The following is a 16,918-nucleotide window of genomic DNA, read 5'->3' as shown; positions in this document are numbered from 1 at the left end:
CCTTTTTTTAGATATACACATAAAAAATCTAGTGGTATTAAATCTGAACTCATGGGATTGATGTCCTTTCCAAGATGAACATGTTTCGCAAACCCTTCGCGTCTCAAAAACAAAGTAAACTAAAATAAACCAACCACAAAAATAGCAAACTAAAGAATAATATGTGCTTAAAAAATATTCATGCTAGTCAAACTCATTTGTAATAAGCCGTCTTAATCGTATATTTTTAATTATGAAATTCTTAAGTATTCACCCTGTATAAAAGCTAACAACGTACACAGATAAAAACAATAACGTATCTCTCTTTCAGCGGTAATAAACGTAAACGTACATTCGGCAAATTGGCGGAAATAAAATTAATTTGCGGTAACCCTAATTGGAGACGCGATAAAAACATAGCCTTAAGGGCTGAATTGTACCAGGGCTGAGGGGATGAAATTATTAATGTCGTCGCACAATAAATAACCCAAAGTGTGGAATTAGAGCTGACGCGTTAGTAGTAATTAAGGAAAAAAGTAGCAGCAATTACGGAATTCTTACTTTTGGTATTTGCCATAGGGGCGTTATACAAATAATATAATTTTACTGGTGCAACTATTATGAATTAATATATGGCAAAAACCATTTTATGTTTATAAATCTATAATCTAAACTAAATATTTTAGCATATAGCATCAATCGCATTTGTCACTTTTTTGCTTATTAATTGCTCAAAAAAGAATCGCAGACTTGTGTTTTTATTTTTTATATTAGATACACATTTTATAAATACAGTGTAAAGAGCGAATATAATTTTGTTGAATTTTTAAGAGGTGAATCAAAACATCAGTAAACGAATTGTTCACTCCAAAATGCTTATTTATTATAATTATTATACATACAACATTTCACCACAAACAGTAAGGAAAATGACTAAGGAAGTGGCACTTAAAGATAGAAAAGCTCTTTTCAGAAAAAAATAAAAATAATTTGCTCCGACGAATTAAACTTAAAGATAAGGTTTTATTAACTCGTGTATGAACTAATTTACTCATTATGTTTAAATTAAAATGTCAACAGTCTTGTCGTCGTTTTTATAATTACTTTTTAAATTTTAAGGGTATGTGCTTTGTTTATTAAAATTAAGACAATATATACATGTATACACATACATACATATACACATATAATAAACATAAAAACTTGAAGGAGGACCGACACAAATCATTTAAACATGTGTGCATTGTCCCATAAGAACTGAACCGTGTTTTAGTGCAGGCAAACTTTTACAGGCAAGAACAGTAGACGAGACTAGAACTATGACCGTCCTCCAGGGCACATATTTGGATCTGCTTAAGCACTGAAGGGTTGTCAATTATGTCGTTGGAAATTTCCAAAAGTGTTTAATTATATAAACACTTCTGTGAGTTGACAACGAAACATAAACCAGCACTCTCAAAATGAAAGCACTAGAAAACAGGAACATACAGTATCCGTATTCCTTTGAGTATAAATATCGAAGGAATTTGCGCTGTACTTTTTCGAGCCGCAATTCATTACGCCTAAAATCCATCTAACAGAGCCAGTTTCCAGTATGCTGCGGTCTAGGGCATCATAAAGAGTGCGCAGTACTTAAGTTGATTGACTTGTCAATATTTTTATGATTTTTATGAACAGCAGGATCTTAAAATTAAATTCAATATAAACAGAAGAGGATTTAAAAGATCAGACTGGCATCCTTTCAGAATGTAGAATGGGATAAAATCTTAAGGATGATGAAAGTTAATCATCAACACAATCATGATTAAAATTATAAAGAATATCCAAATAGTGAAGTATGGTTGTATTTTTTTGGAATTTAGTAATTGATAAGGTTTATAGTGATATTTTTACCTCTTTACGTCCTTGCGCCAGGTCCTTGCGGCGGGATCGAACGCCTTGACGACATCGGCTTGGGACTGGACAAGGCTCCAAAGGACTCGTGATTCCTGGTGGTGGTCGCCAGACGCGCCAATAGGCACGTTCCTGGCTGTCGCTCACGATCTTGTCGCCCTTTTTGCGTTCTTTTGCCAATCTCACCTAAAAAATGAAAAAGCACATTTAATTTATTTAAGAATAACAAAAACTAATGTTCTCGATGATAGCTACAAGAAGTTGAAACAAGTAATATGGGATTGTACAAATATTTTTTGAGTGAGCACTTTTTTATTTTGTTTGTAATAATAGTTGTATTATAGTGAATGTTTATGTATGTATGTTAGAATATAAAATTATATAAATATATTTGAATACAGTTATGAACGAATATTTAGTTTGTACTTATAATATGTGTTATAAAAAACAGCAATAATATGCGAACCATTTATTTTAATGTTTTCAACGCATGTTCTAAAAATACTAGATCGTTTAATGTTATTCTTTAAATTTATAATTTTTTTGTATATAAGTATATCTGCAGTCAAAAAGACTCTTTTAGTTGCTATTAACTGGCCATACACGCACGGATCTGTCCGAGAAGAATGTGCGGCGGACAAATCTGATCGTGTGTGGTGTCGCCGTCTGTCCGCTGTCCGTGCTCAATATTTATATTTTGGGTTATATTTATATTTTTTAAATGCATCTAAATAGTATGTTTAAATCAAATCATTTTTTTAAAGTTTGTGTATCGCATTTTTAAATAATTTACTGCAAATATTAATTAATATATTACAAATATTCAAGTAACGTATTTGTTTATATAGACTTATTAGTCTAACTCACTCTCGACGAGACGTCCAATTACGAAGATTTGGGGTGAGAATATATTTGTTAATTTCCGACGCCTTTCTAATTATAATATTTGCATAGGCGTATATGTTTGAGTTTAAACGTGCGAATATATGGCAGCCTGAATTTGATATTTCGCATCAAACCTGCCGCGTTTGACATATATTTGTTGGCAATACTTTAAGCTTATTCCTTAGATTTGATCGTCTTGTACGAAGTGCACTGTTTGTCATAATACAAGCATTTATCAGCGGGTCGTTAAGTTAAATGAAACATTTATTGCGCTTTTAACGCGTTTTTTTATAGCAAGCAATGCGGAAATTTCAATAAAAGTTTTAAACATAAAAATTAATATATAAGATTGTGACAATTTTTTGATTTTTTTAATGCTTGAATTTATAAACATTGCTGATTAACAAAAATCAGCCGCAGATTTGAAAATTCCGCACAGCAGAGTAATACTAAAAGAGCAATTAAAAGTTTTAAACTTAAAGCCTTGACTCTAGCGCTTCTTTTCAAAAGATATTAAAAAAAATTTGACGATTTCTTATTTCTTTAAAATTTTAAAAATTACTGTAGAATTCTCATAAAAAGTTTTTTGCTTTATATGAATATTTTTTATTACTTTACAACCACTGAAATTTTAAAAACAAGTGGTGGTTAAAATCCACCAAATTCACAGAATGAATTTATTGCAGGTAGTGCAAAAATGGACAGGGATTTCTGATTAAAACTCCAAACACATTGTTTAAGAATATAAGTTTTATACCCAATACTATTAATTACGGTTAGCAGATATATTGTGTCGACTTCTTATAACATTTTATAGTAACAAAAAAATATAATGCAGGGATCAATGACTTACAATATATAGGGACGTTCAACCTTTTCGAGTCTTCCACTTCTCAAAAATGAGAAATACTTAACACTAATACAAAACATTAAAACTCTAGCTCCGCTTGATAGATTAAAAATATAAATTTAGTCGGAATATATAGGTTGTTCTCAAAATATTTGTTAATCTTCATATTTCTTCTTATTTATAGGGTTCACAAACTACTGAATTTGTTCAAAAAGTATTAATTATTAAAATTTAGGTTTTTTTTAAACAATTTTAACCTTTCAAGGCAGACCAAGCTTCAAGAACCTAAATGATGAAGATTAAGTTTTACAGAAAATCATAACAAGAATATACTTTACTACAATATAATATTATTTTGTTCGTCATAATCCGATCGATCATCACAGATTATGTTTTCCTAGATTTTTCTAATCTCACAGATGAATATTGTGATGATTAATTAAAATCTTGCTACATATAATAATGAGCTACTTTAGTTCATAGAGAATATCATAATAAATGTTTTTTGTAAAACACGACGAAGATATATTTTTATTTTTGTTATGATATTTTTCACAATACAAGGATCACATATGACATTTAAAATTGCGAGTTCGTGAATCCTACTTTAATATTTTCTTCGCAGAAAATAGTGACAAGTCTCACAAGCTATATTTATGGATTTCTTCAAGAATTTTACGTTTATTATGAGGTAAATCTACTGATGTGATAGAAGTTTAAATGAGTCAAATTGTAGAAAAATAATTTTACATCTTTACATAACTTTGATTAACTAAATCAAAGCTCTATATATTATATTATATAATTTTATTTATACATGTTAATGCAATACTATAATTGTAAAATTAATGATTTTGGGTATAAATATAAAGTTGGGTCAAATTAAATTGCGGCAGGAATAATAAAAAGAAAAGGGTGTCTCCTCACACCGCAATTGCTTCTGCAGGCTCCATCTGGACCAGAATACAACAAGTGTGATCAATATCCGTGAAATAGGCACCAGGCTTACTATGATATAGTGGGCGTCCTGGGAAAAGGCCGCTTGATTGATATAGGCTCGAGTGCCTGTACCATATTCCAGTGGCAGCATATTTTCCGAATTAATACAGTCCGTGTTTTATATCGAAAAGGGGTGGAAAGATGATTGTGGTGGACTCGGGAGTGATTTATGGAAAACGGCGTAGACACTCGGAATAATGATGCGCGTCGTCCGCATGCGAAGGTCGGATTTTTGACGATAAATATTGAACACATACAATGTGGACGAAAAAATCGTAATGCGTAAAAAAATTCGGCAAAAGCAAACGCGACGAGACCGCTAAAATAAATAAATCGACTCGGGGGAATTCGTGAATTTTTATGCTTTCCAGGAAAGGACGTTTTCACGTGCAAGAGGAAATTTCTAATGGATATCTTTGATGTAGTCGTGAATTTTTAAATCAATTGAAACATTATTTTGCTAATGGATCCTTTTAAAAGCATGTCATTGTTCGGTTCGTTTTATATAGATCGATTTAAAATACAATTAACTGATAAAATATTAGATTGCTAAACAATGCAAAATATTCTGCAAAGCAGAATACTTGTGTCTTTGAAACATTACAATCATAACATAAAAAATAGCAAATAGTAAAACATATTTAGATACATACAATAGCGTGCAAAGAAGCATCATTTCACGAAATCATAAGAATTTATGATTAATCTTTAATCCTTAGTACGATATCTCAAAACTTTCATACTAATTTTAGGGTAACTATATTTATTATACATTTAAAAATGTTAATAAGCAATCAAAAAGAAAAGGTGCTCCTTATGAAATAGCTCAGCATATATTTTAAAATATTATTATTTGGGAACGAAATAATAATTCACTTAACTGGAAAAAAACAACGTTATCAATTTAAATTATTGCAAATTACTTTTACTTTAACAATAAAGCTAATTAATCGAGAAAGAATAATATAATATGAATTATTACGCGTTTCCTAAATGTTGATTAAACTTATTTTAACATCATTTATCAAATAATTGAGGTAATTAATTACACTAAAATTCAATATATATTATTTTTATGATCTTAAGCTACCTTTTTAGTATAAGATATTCAATAATCGATACATTTTTTTTTAATGTTCAAAAAAAATATTACGCTTTTTCTAGGATATTTCTTTTAGGGTCGAGGGTCAGACGGAAATTTGATTTCGTATTTTTTTCTCTCGTTATTCACTAGGTAATTCAACTTTGTTAACTGGAAACGGTAGATAAACCTGCATTAGCGTGACACTACGGTTAGTTTAACTAAAGTCGGATCGGACACGCAAACACGCTCTAATGACAAAGCTTTGCGGCCGGATTAAAAGCTGCTCGCTAGAGCTTTTACCCGTCCAATGCACGTCACGACTTTTGAGATTTGAACGTGTGTTTACCATTTTAGTAGGGTTTTGTATTAAAAACAAGAGATACGGAATTTCAGTAAATCCAAGAGAAATTATAATATTTTTGAAATATGCTTTATTAGAGCACTTCTGCGCTTTGATCGGTTCATTTTTTAGCAAGTAAAAGTTCCTCAAGATACGCCAACAGAAAAAAATACATTTTATAGTTGAATTTCATTTACTAATGGTTTCCTAGTGACAAAATAAAAGCCTTCTAAAAAACTTATTATGATAAGTAACAGTTTTAATATACAAGTAAAATATTTAAGATTAGTAAAGTTTAAAATAAATGCATTTATGACCAGAACATTTCTCATTCTTCTCGCAAAACGCCTGGATTTTTTTATACAAAATTTTAATATAAAAATGACTTAGTATATATATGTACATACATACATACATACAAAAATCTTACACATACTGAAATATAATATAACACATTATCGAAGGGCAATACATTTTTTTTCTTATAACGAAAAAAAATTCTTTGTCGCCAACAGAGACCGATTAATCTTCGTCGATTCGTGCTGAGCGTCATTTTGACGCAAATTGATGACGGACCTTGATTGTGTGAGTGTGTATTGTGCGGATTTAATGAATCTCGACAATAATAATTAGCGCTTTCCATTTTCGAAAGCTCTTCATAATGGGATGAAATTGCGCAGAGAGCTATCGCACAAATTGCATTGAGAACTGGGTCGATATTATGAATAATCCGAGGCACAAGCCGAAAAGCGCAGATTTAGATTTGGATATTAAAACGTTTGTGAAATTGGTATTGTTAGTGTAAAAAAAATTAAGTGCCAGTTTAGAGGCAAAACTGTTGATTGGATTGCGTTAGAACTAGCTATTACAAAATTTAATGTATTATTACGGCAGGTATTTATTGGGTGAATATGGTGATTCAATTTCAGTTGATTATTTTGGCTTTATTCCGAGTAAAAAGCGTCATTAAAAATTAATAACAAGCTTAATACTTTAATGAATGTGTTTATGTAAAACTATACAATTATACAGGCATTCCATTAGTAAATTTATCATTTAAAGTAATAGTAATTTCTTTGTTTGGTAACTAGTTGTACCTTTATTTAAAATAATTTAGAACATGCTATAAATTTAATGTAACCTAAATTATTTAATGGTATTACACAATAAAATAATTAAATTTGAAGACAAATTTACCTTTTAATTGTACACGAGCAAAATATTCAGCGACATGCGTGTACTAAAAAAATAACTCAGGACTGCATGGTCAGTCGAAGAGGTTCTAGATGTAGGTTAAGTGCAAGAAGTGGGAGTTTATACATCTGCGTCATACGTGTGAAATCAAATATATTTGATTTGAGTTTCTTATAAAAATGATTTTTCTTAATCACGTAAAAGTGAAATTGCGTAAAACGAGTACTGCGTAAATTGAGGGATGAGTGTGTTTTAGTGCGTTTGAATCAACGAACTAAGGACACCTTAAAGTTTTTATATATAATATATAATACAAATTTGTCAAGTTATGAATTGTTATTGCGTAATAATCCACGTACAGTCGGTATAATTATATTTATATTGTTTGCGTCTGAAGAGTTCAGTCATCTTAGAATATCGAAGACGTGAAGAGAGAAGCGGGTGGTTTCTTGGCCTTACTTGTATATGGTTACTGTCGGCATAGCTCAATTTGTTGAGAGTTTGATGATAAACAGCTTTATGCCTCAAGTCAGGATTATCAGATTTTGATAAAATATCAATTTGGTAACATTGCACTTGTTAATGTCCCGAATGATCGTTATACATTAAGTTTATCTATTGTTCGGGATCTTTAATTAAGCAACTCCTCTATTTTCAATTAAAGGTATTCACGTATATTATTAATCATAAAAAGTTTGACTTTTGATAGAGCGTTTTAAGCATTTAAGAAATATGTATTTTTTGTTAAAATAAAATACCGTGGAATACGTCCTAATGGATTAAGTCAGAAAGTATAAAATATCCACCGCCTTAAAAAGAGATCCTCAAAACTGTTTCTGACCTGTCTTAGCGGCCAATAGTAATTTTTATTTAAAAATACTCGCCACCTTTCTGTAATGTGTCGTTCCATTAAAAAAGGGCAGACTAAAAAATCTACAATCGGAATAATACAGGAATAATTTTCACTCATCACTTCACCTCAGACAGTTCGTTTGAGGACTCTTTTCAAAGATTTTTTACACTTTAACATCCGTACCAGAGCTTAAAGCATCATATCTTTAAAAGTTCTCTTTCATTCATTGGTCCAATTTGACATCCAGAATCCAGAGAGAACTTATTTAAAAACGCCTGCAGCTTGCGCACACACATAAACAACACTTTTTAGTTATTGCGCAACTAACAATCTTTGCTTTTGTCAAAAAAATAATAATAAAAATGTGCAAAATGCATAAACAACTTGCCGCTGTGTCAAACAGACTAATGTAATTTAGTTTATGTCGCTTTTAACGCGAAAAACACGTTTTTTCCACAGGCAAAATAAAAGTTTTTTAGTAAACGACAGTCGTTGATGAACACATATATATTTTTTAGAATCACCATCACTTCTATTCCATCTCTAATTTTATTTTATATTATAAAGCAAAAATAATAAAACTAAATTTATTGATAGAAAATTGAAATAAACTAAAGTATATTTTTATAAAAGATATTAACATAAACACTATTTCATGCTAAAGAAACATACAAAAAAATAGCTTGAAGAGTAACAAAAACATTTATTTTATAAAGTTTTTAAAGATTTATATTTATATTTTTAAAGAAATTTTTATAAATTTAAAATATCATTTGGAATAGCTATACATTTTTTTTTATTATTTTGGTGTTTGTTAACAGTATTTGTATCAATGATGCTATTTAGTAACGAAATATTTTTTGTTTTGATATTTTCAACCCTAAATCAACAATAGATGTAAAGATAAGGTAATATCAGATAAGCTATTGAGTTTTAACTCGGTCATAATGCGATAATAGTAGTTAAAAACTTCTTTAATGCGATGGGCAGAGATATCATTAAATTTAGAAAGTGTCAAATGTGGTTTTAAAAATTTCATTCCAAGAATTTTTACACTGAATATTTACTTAAGAGCGGGTAAATTTTAGAGGTTGTTAGTGAGGATATTATGGCTGCCAGCAAAGTAGGTCTAAGATTAACGATACAAAAGCTATTTAAAAGTTTATTAATTGTTTGAGGAAAATCTTGCGCAGCGAATCTTAATAATTAATAATTCTAGAACAGAAGGATTCATTTTTGATCAAATAATTACTGAAGATAAGAAGTAGATTCTTTACTTTTGCAGTGTTTGGACGCCAATCAACCCCCAATTCCATTCCCGAGAATAGGATTACACCCCAATAAGATAATGTGATATGAAGAGCTTAATTTATTATGAGTTATTGGATTATAGACAAACAACTACGACATACACATAGTATGCTCCATAACACCATAAAAAACTTCCCTTATAAATTAAAGAAAGGTAAATTTACATAAAAACAGCGCTTGCTCTCTTGTATCAAAGAGGATGATAGAGTTTCTTAGAAACACCGTTCTCACTCACCGTATTCTTCAGACATTACTCTAAACGACATATATTTATATTCCTGTAACAGTTTTTATTTGAAAAATAATATTTTCCAAAAACAAATATTAAAAACGACCATAAAGAATATATTAATTTCAAAAATACATTATTTTTCGAATCAAATATAAAAAAATGATTAATGATTGAGAATTAGTAGAAAAAATAGAGAATATATAATTTAGTAAACGTTTTAATTTTTAATTAATTTAACCCGAACCTATAAAAGCGCAAAGACTTATGGAACTACCTGATAAACATATATAAATATGTAAAAACACTTACATTAGTCCAATAGTTTATATTCATTCCCCAAATAAATCTATGTGGTAAATAGGATCCTTTTATCGATTCGTTAAAAATAATTCGTTCTTTATCCTACAGCACAGAGGCGCCCGTATATTTTATCTGGCTTTTCTGTGTGTGTTTGGCATGTCCCAGCTGCAATTTTGCCAGTTTAATGACAGCGTTGCCCGAAGCTGTCACAAATAACGTTCGGTTGGAAAAAGCTCGACATTCACGCGCGCCTTTTTAGCCAGCTGTGAAACGAGGACAGCTTTTGTGCTAAAAGCTCCGGAGCGAAATGTCAAGATGCCCGCCCCTAGCTATCGACATCTACCACTAACTAAAAAATATCGCGCATAAAACTATTTTAAACATTAATTTACATATAAAGATTTATTTTATAATAAAAAATAGATCATATGATTTTTTTTAATAAATAAAAATTATTGGTACACACACACATATAAAACACTTGCGATTCAAAAGCTTACATAAGATTTGTTAACAGATTTTCAAAATGTTGCTAAGTAGTATCAAAGTTTTATTCATTTCGAGACAGTGATTTATTCCTGGAATATTTAAGGCAGCCTTACCACTTAAATTGAATTGCTTATACTTTAAAATAAATTTAAATAAAATACTATTTTATTTAAATATAATATAAATTCTGAAATAAACCTGGAGGGTTGGAGCGCTGCAGAAGTATCCCAAAAAGGTCATGATATCGCCATTCACGTAGAAAGTTATGGCTATAATAATCTGGGATTCAGAAGGTACTACATTCAGATGGTGGATTTTAAGTAACGTCTTATCGTAAACAGGACGCATTACGTTTTCGTAATTCATAAATTATGAGGTAATATCAGAGTGAGTTTTATGAAGGTTTGTGGATTTATAGAAATTCATAACATATCACTGCAATCTGGCAAGTTCACCTGTCTGTGTTGAATATTTATAGAATCGCCTCTCAAAATATTTAATCAAATATTCTTGTCATTAAAGAAAGTTATATAAGTTATTTTTATTTATAAAATATTAAATATAATATATAAATTCAATATTAAATTTTTATAATAGTAATATAATACATATTCTAGTACATTTTATGTATATAAATTAGATTAACAAATACTGAATTGTTAATATATTTTTATTCATTTTATTAGCAAAATAAGTATGGTATATATGTTTATTAAATTAATAAATCCAACAGTAACTCATAGAATTTATAAATTTCTATAGTATCTAGGATATAAAACATAGTCATTTTTAAAGTTAATCAAGGTTATAATTTTAAAGATAAAATAAATCGCTACGTAGAGCATAATATATTGAGAGGCATTTTAATAAATATTTTTACAGAGACGCAGTAAGTCATATGTCATATACAAATTCTCAGATAAACTTACTAATAAATCCTAAATTATCAATTTTAATTTGTAATAATATTGCATAGTATTGAAATTCCATAATATCGATTATTATTCTAATGAGTTAAGGACCAATATACACAGAGCTGTATTATTGACTTTGAACGAGGCATATACCTGGTAAAAGTTCATAAAGAAAATAAAATACTATATTTATAAAAATAATAAATATTATTTTATTGTGTGAATGTACATATATACATATATAATATCTTTATCTTAAGTAGGATTATTTTGCACTTTTCTTCGTTTTTCGTCACTAGCGAGTCCACGTATTATGCGACACGATACCCCATTATGTAACACATTGTTCAATATAAGCCCCTCAAGTACAACAATATATTTATTCAAATTCGTTTCGGAGAGTGTTGAGCCTTCTGCTAGAATTCAAAGAACAGCTTAACGTACCATCGTCTCGATGGTACGTTTACTATTTTATTGTTGTGAAAAATACAATTTGGGTAACGCCTCGACGAACGAAAAAAAGAAGAGCACACATACATAATATAAAACATCGTATAAAAATTCGCTATGAAACAAGATGCGCATTTTTCACACCGTAATATAGTATGTGCGTATATTGTGTGTAATATAAAGGAGCGCCCGAACAAAGCCGGGTCGAAAGTAACGCGCCGGGGCGAATAATTAAATTTTTAAACACATAATACGGCGTTACATAATCGGCGAATGACTATGCAAATTTTGCACTTGAACGTTGCCGTCGCCAAATTAATATAACGTCCGGATTATTATACATTCGCAGCGTGTACTCAAGGGACCATACTTAACCCTTAGTTAGTCGCAACGTAATCTATTACATTAATTTTAATATTTTTTTTAGTTATTTACATAAAACATCATCTTGACTAATAATACGATAAACTAATATATAAGACGCTGATTAATATCAGAAAGACTTGAGTCAAATTCCTTTTGTTTTTAAATTTTGCGAGATTAAAATTAGTGATAATCATAATTTGGATCGATCGCCACAGATCAGGTTTTTAAAGATTTTCCTAATCTCACGGATTCACAACTAAAATAAAATTGATTTAGGCCATGTAAGCTGTAATAATAGTTTAAATTTATTAAAATAGACGTCGTTGATTTAGAAACTGATTTTATTCTGGTGTCTTACTACTGACTAGTAGTTGTTGATTGTGTCTCACTATATTGATGCATTAGGCTAACGTCTGTCATGTTGCAATGATCTACTTTTTATAGTTATTTTTAAATAGTTCTTCGAATGATCGTAAAATAATACAAAAACAAGGAGATAAATCGCCATCATATAATATGCGAAGATTCAGAAAGAATAGTATTTAAATATAGCTCAACCACTATATAGCGCAATTTATTGAGCTAACATTTTTAGATTCTACGACCTTTTTTAATTTCTATCGTATTTATTAATTCCAATCAATCATCTTGTCGATAAATATAAAATAAAAACACTATACTAAAAAAATATTTTACATAAGACAATTGGGAAACTATTATGTTGTAATTTATTCCACTATGAAACTGTTACATCTAATGCACTGATAGAAAAATAACTTTCATTAAACTGTTGTTGCATTTTATATTGATATATAAAATTCATTAACCTGACTTGGAACTGAACCACTTAAAGTGAAAACTGTTCTCAAAGTAAAACGATTTTTAGAACAAAATGAAGCAGTTTATTCTGACGTCTTAAAAAGTGTTTAGAACGTTGCAGCTTGCAATCAGTGTATTCAAGTAAATAGAAATAGCATGAAATACACATATTTTAACCTCAAATAATTTATATATCGTTACAATGCAAAATAAATAGATTTTCGGGTGAAGCATTCCCAAATTTATGTATTAAAACCATCACAGCTTAACCGGGATCAATAACAAGAAAATGATTTACAGTGATATTGGGGACTTAGTTTTGTACTACAACCCTTATTTAAATATGTAACATTTTTTAACAATTTAGAATATTAATACAGAAAATATAAAAATATACTAGCTACTTTTTAAATATTATGCGATATACTATGCAATAGAAATCACATAGTATACTTATTTCAAAATAACTAAAACTTAGTGGTTAGATTTAAATAAAGAGATGATAAATAAATATTTAATATATACAAATATTGTTGTATATTATTTATTAGCTCTTTGCATTCCAAAGATATTCCAGGAACTTGAAGCCATTTTCAGTGAATTTGTCAATACTTATGCTTAGCGAAATACAAGGTAAAAATAGGTTTTATGTAAATATAAAATTTAAATAATGCTGATTCTTTAAAGTGTATATAAGACATTTATTTAAAAAAATAATTTTTGGAATTATGAAAATTACGTAATACTTTCTGAAACAATCCTTTTATATTTTTCTCAAGTTTCGAAATAATACGTCGTTTCTCGACTTCTTCTGCGGTTTTTATGGTTCTCGTTTTTGTTAAAGCTGTTATTAAATATATGTTCCAAATTAAGTACACAGATGATTTAAAAAACCTTTACGAATTATATAATATTTTAACAAAAATTGTATTGTAGAACGAAATTCCATATTCAAAACATAAATAATATCCATATGTACGATTACTCTAAAAAATACTATCATTTAATTATAATTTTTAATGCATAGAAATTTGTCTATTTAAAAACATTCCGTTAAAAAACTTATTGGTTAGATTAATCTATGATAGTTCATGGCTTAATGTAACCAATAAGTTTTGTTCATGATCTTCACTATCGCTTGTAATCCATATAATCGCAATTAATTTCTTGGAAAGATATTTTTCTGCGGATTAAAATTCATTATATATATATAGTATATATAATGATACAGAAAAATCAGTTATGTCAAGAACATCTTAAGATATATCTACTTGTTCTAAAATATTCATATAATAGTCATTATTATCACTACATTTATTTTTGATAGTCTGAGACATTTTTTTTGACTATATGTTTAAAAAAAATAGCACTATCATTTTAACATCTATTAAATTAAACACAGGTAAAACATAAGTACAGTCCAAATAATAATGAATAACTGCAGAAATACAAAATATGTTCACGGCGATCACGACACAGACTATTGTCTCAAGCACCCGATACATCGGCCAAATAACCTAATTAGTCAGACAATTTTTTAAACTACAGATGTCATATAAATTTTCTCGTTATGTGATTTGTTTACTCGTTATATGATACTAATGTTTCAAATAGAAAATAAAAAATCATCTCTAAATTATTAAAAAAATACATATAAGTTTTTGATGTAAGACCTATTTCGAATCCACCTCAACATATGAGTTAAGATCTAGGTGTGATCTTGAGATAAATTTTAGTAGTGTAACTCTAAATTTAAGATGCAAGGAAAATTTCTAACAATACTACTTTTTAGATTGATGGGAGAAAAGCAAAATCCCATTTTTCAAGGAGCCAATATATAAAAAATATTTTGTATCTTTCATTAAAATTTTTTTTCTAATACAGAGGATTACGTAAATGCACCTGTTATTCTTAAAGTGCTGTAGCTAACGGATAATTAAACACGTGCATACACAAAAAATAATCACTTTTAATTGCTTCGTCGGCGGGTCATTTACGATCGTATAGGATTTCGTTTCGGAAGTCCCATTATGGAATCTTACGTGAAATTTACTTTTGTGCTGTACAATTGTAATAATAGTGACTTTTAAAAATCGAAGCTTTGACGGAGGTCGACAACTGTTAGCTATATTAAATGTATGAAAAAAACATACAAACTCTAACGTTGTATTATATAGTAATTATGTAAATAAGCAAAAGTAGAAGGTGGATCGAGAGTATTGTGACTAACGGAGGGTTAAAATGGAGATATCCGTAGAATTAGCTCGTTAGGCCTCCGAAATGTACGAAACTAAACCGCACACGCCTACTACGTATTATGTGACTGAAATTTTCAATTAGGCGAGTCAGGTTAAAAAGCGTTTAGATCTTCCTTATAAAGAGTATTATATTTTATTGGGTCTAATACAACGACTATCCGTGTGCTTACATGTGCACTAATTGTTTCACGAAACTTTGATCGTAAGTTAATGATCTGGATTGCAGGCGCAATAGAGCTCAAAGTATATTTAGTTACACAATATTTTGTAGCAATTAAGTTATATACATAATAACTAGTTTTAGATAGGAATATGAGGCATGAGTATTCCTCTTTTATGTGAGATATATTAATATAGGAAATAGTAAAATAAATAAAAAATATAACTGCACTTATTAAATACATAAAACCTCAGTTAACGAGCATAACTTGTTCCGGAAACGTGCTTGTATTTCAAAACACTCATATATCAAAGCAAATTTTATTTTACCCTGAGAGATGAGTTGGCTTAGTTTGTATTTTGGAAAGTTCTAAGACAAATTAAAAGAAATAAAATAAGTTTTATATTATTTTTTTACATTCACTAGTTATTCTAAAATGCCATTTTCAAATGTTGTAGAGCGCAATAAAAATATTTTTAGTTAAGATATGAGTTATATTGTTATTCACTATATATTGATTAAGTAAAGCTATTTATTTAATTTGGATTCTGTATATCATATATTATTTTTAACGGTAAATAATATATTAATCAACACGATAAGGCAAAAAAACATCGATTGTATCAACAAGGCTGCGAGTATTCGGTTTCAAATTAAGACGGATGAAGATGAATAGGTAGACGTTTTTATTTTTATCTTATATAACAAAGATTCTTTGGTAAATCAATCAGTGACATACTTTACATTATATGTAATTAAAAATATAATAATAAATTTAGTAGGTTTATTTTTTAAATATAATAATATTATATTACACAATTTAAAAAAAAGGTATCTTTTAAAATTAAAAAAGAGAAGCGTAAAATTTTGCTATTTTATTATAGGTAGGGTTTTCTGCGCTGGACAAAATAAGTATTAATTGCGGAATGAAAATTAAAGCGTCTGTCAGAAACATACGTTGACCTAGTATAATTATAAGTATAATATACAACAAATAAACAACTTATTTGAAAATGAAAAGAAGTGTAAACCATTTTCAGGAACAATACAAAAAAGAGCGTCGAGGGGTAGAAAGCGAGGGGAAATTTGCAGTACTCAGCCACCGCCTCCAGAAGGAAAAATTGCACCTCGCTCCAGAAAGAAAAGCGACGGCAGCGAAAAGGAGAGTTATGATACCGGTTTTCCACTCTCGATTCTCTTCTGCCATCTACTGAATGAATTATGTTCGAATGCAATTGAGCTTTTGAATTCTTACCCAGAATCGCTCTCCTACGATTTTCCCGCCGCGAACAAAGGAAACTTCAAACCATTAAGCTGAGATGAGATTTTGACCTGATTCATTTGAGCTCTCCTCTGAAGACTTGGTGCAATTGTCTGAATTGTACTACCTTCGAGCCATTCTCTTTCAGCTATCTATGGTCACTGCGGATCTTCCGTTGGCCATTCAAAGGAAGGGTGTAGTATAAATGTGTGTCCTTAAACTATTACGCGATCGTCATTAGTTAGGATATCGACAATTGAAAGCCATAAGAAAGCATTCTA

The 16,918-nt window shown here is 29.4% G+C and overlaps 1 protein-coding gene across 4 annotated transcripts in view; it reads right to left on the bottom strand.

Annotated features, from left to right (window-relative positions):
- Positions 1–16,918, bottom strand: part of LOC148236606 (uncharacterized) — a 195,163-nt gene that overhangs the window by 16,204 nt on the left and 162,041 nt on the right. For all 4 annotated transcript variants that reach the window (XM_088182120.1, XM_088182121.1, XM_088182122.1 and 1 more), the window contains exon 7: positions 1,873–2,058. In XM_088182120.1, the coding sequence (XP_088038246.1) occupies positions 1,873–2,058 (186 nt within the window). The remainder of the gene's footprint in view (positions 1–1,872; positions 2,059–16,918) is intronic.

Source organism: Plectrocnemia conspersa, unplaced genomic scaffold, assembly GCF_051122295.1.
Source record: "Plectrocnemia conspersa isolate PC_06_02 unplaced genomic scaffold, ASM5112229v1 ptg000003l, whole genome shotgun sequence".
NCBI classification, from domain to species: Eukaryota; Metazoa; Arthropoda; class Insecta; order Trichoptera; family Polycentropodidae; genus Plectrocnemia; species Plectrocnemia conspersa.
This window is presented reverse-complemented; position numbering and strand designations above follow the sequence as displayed.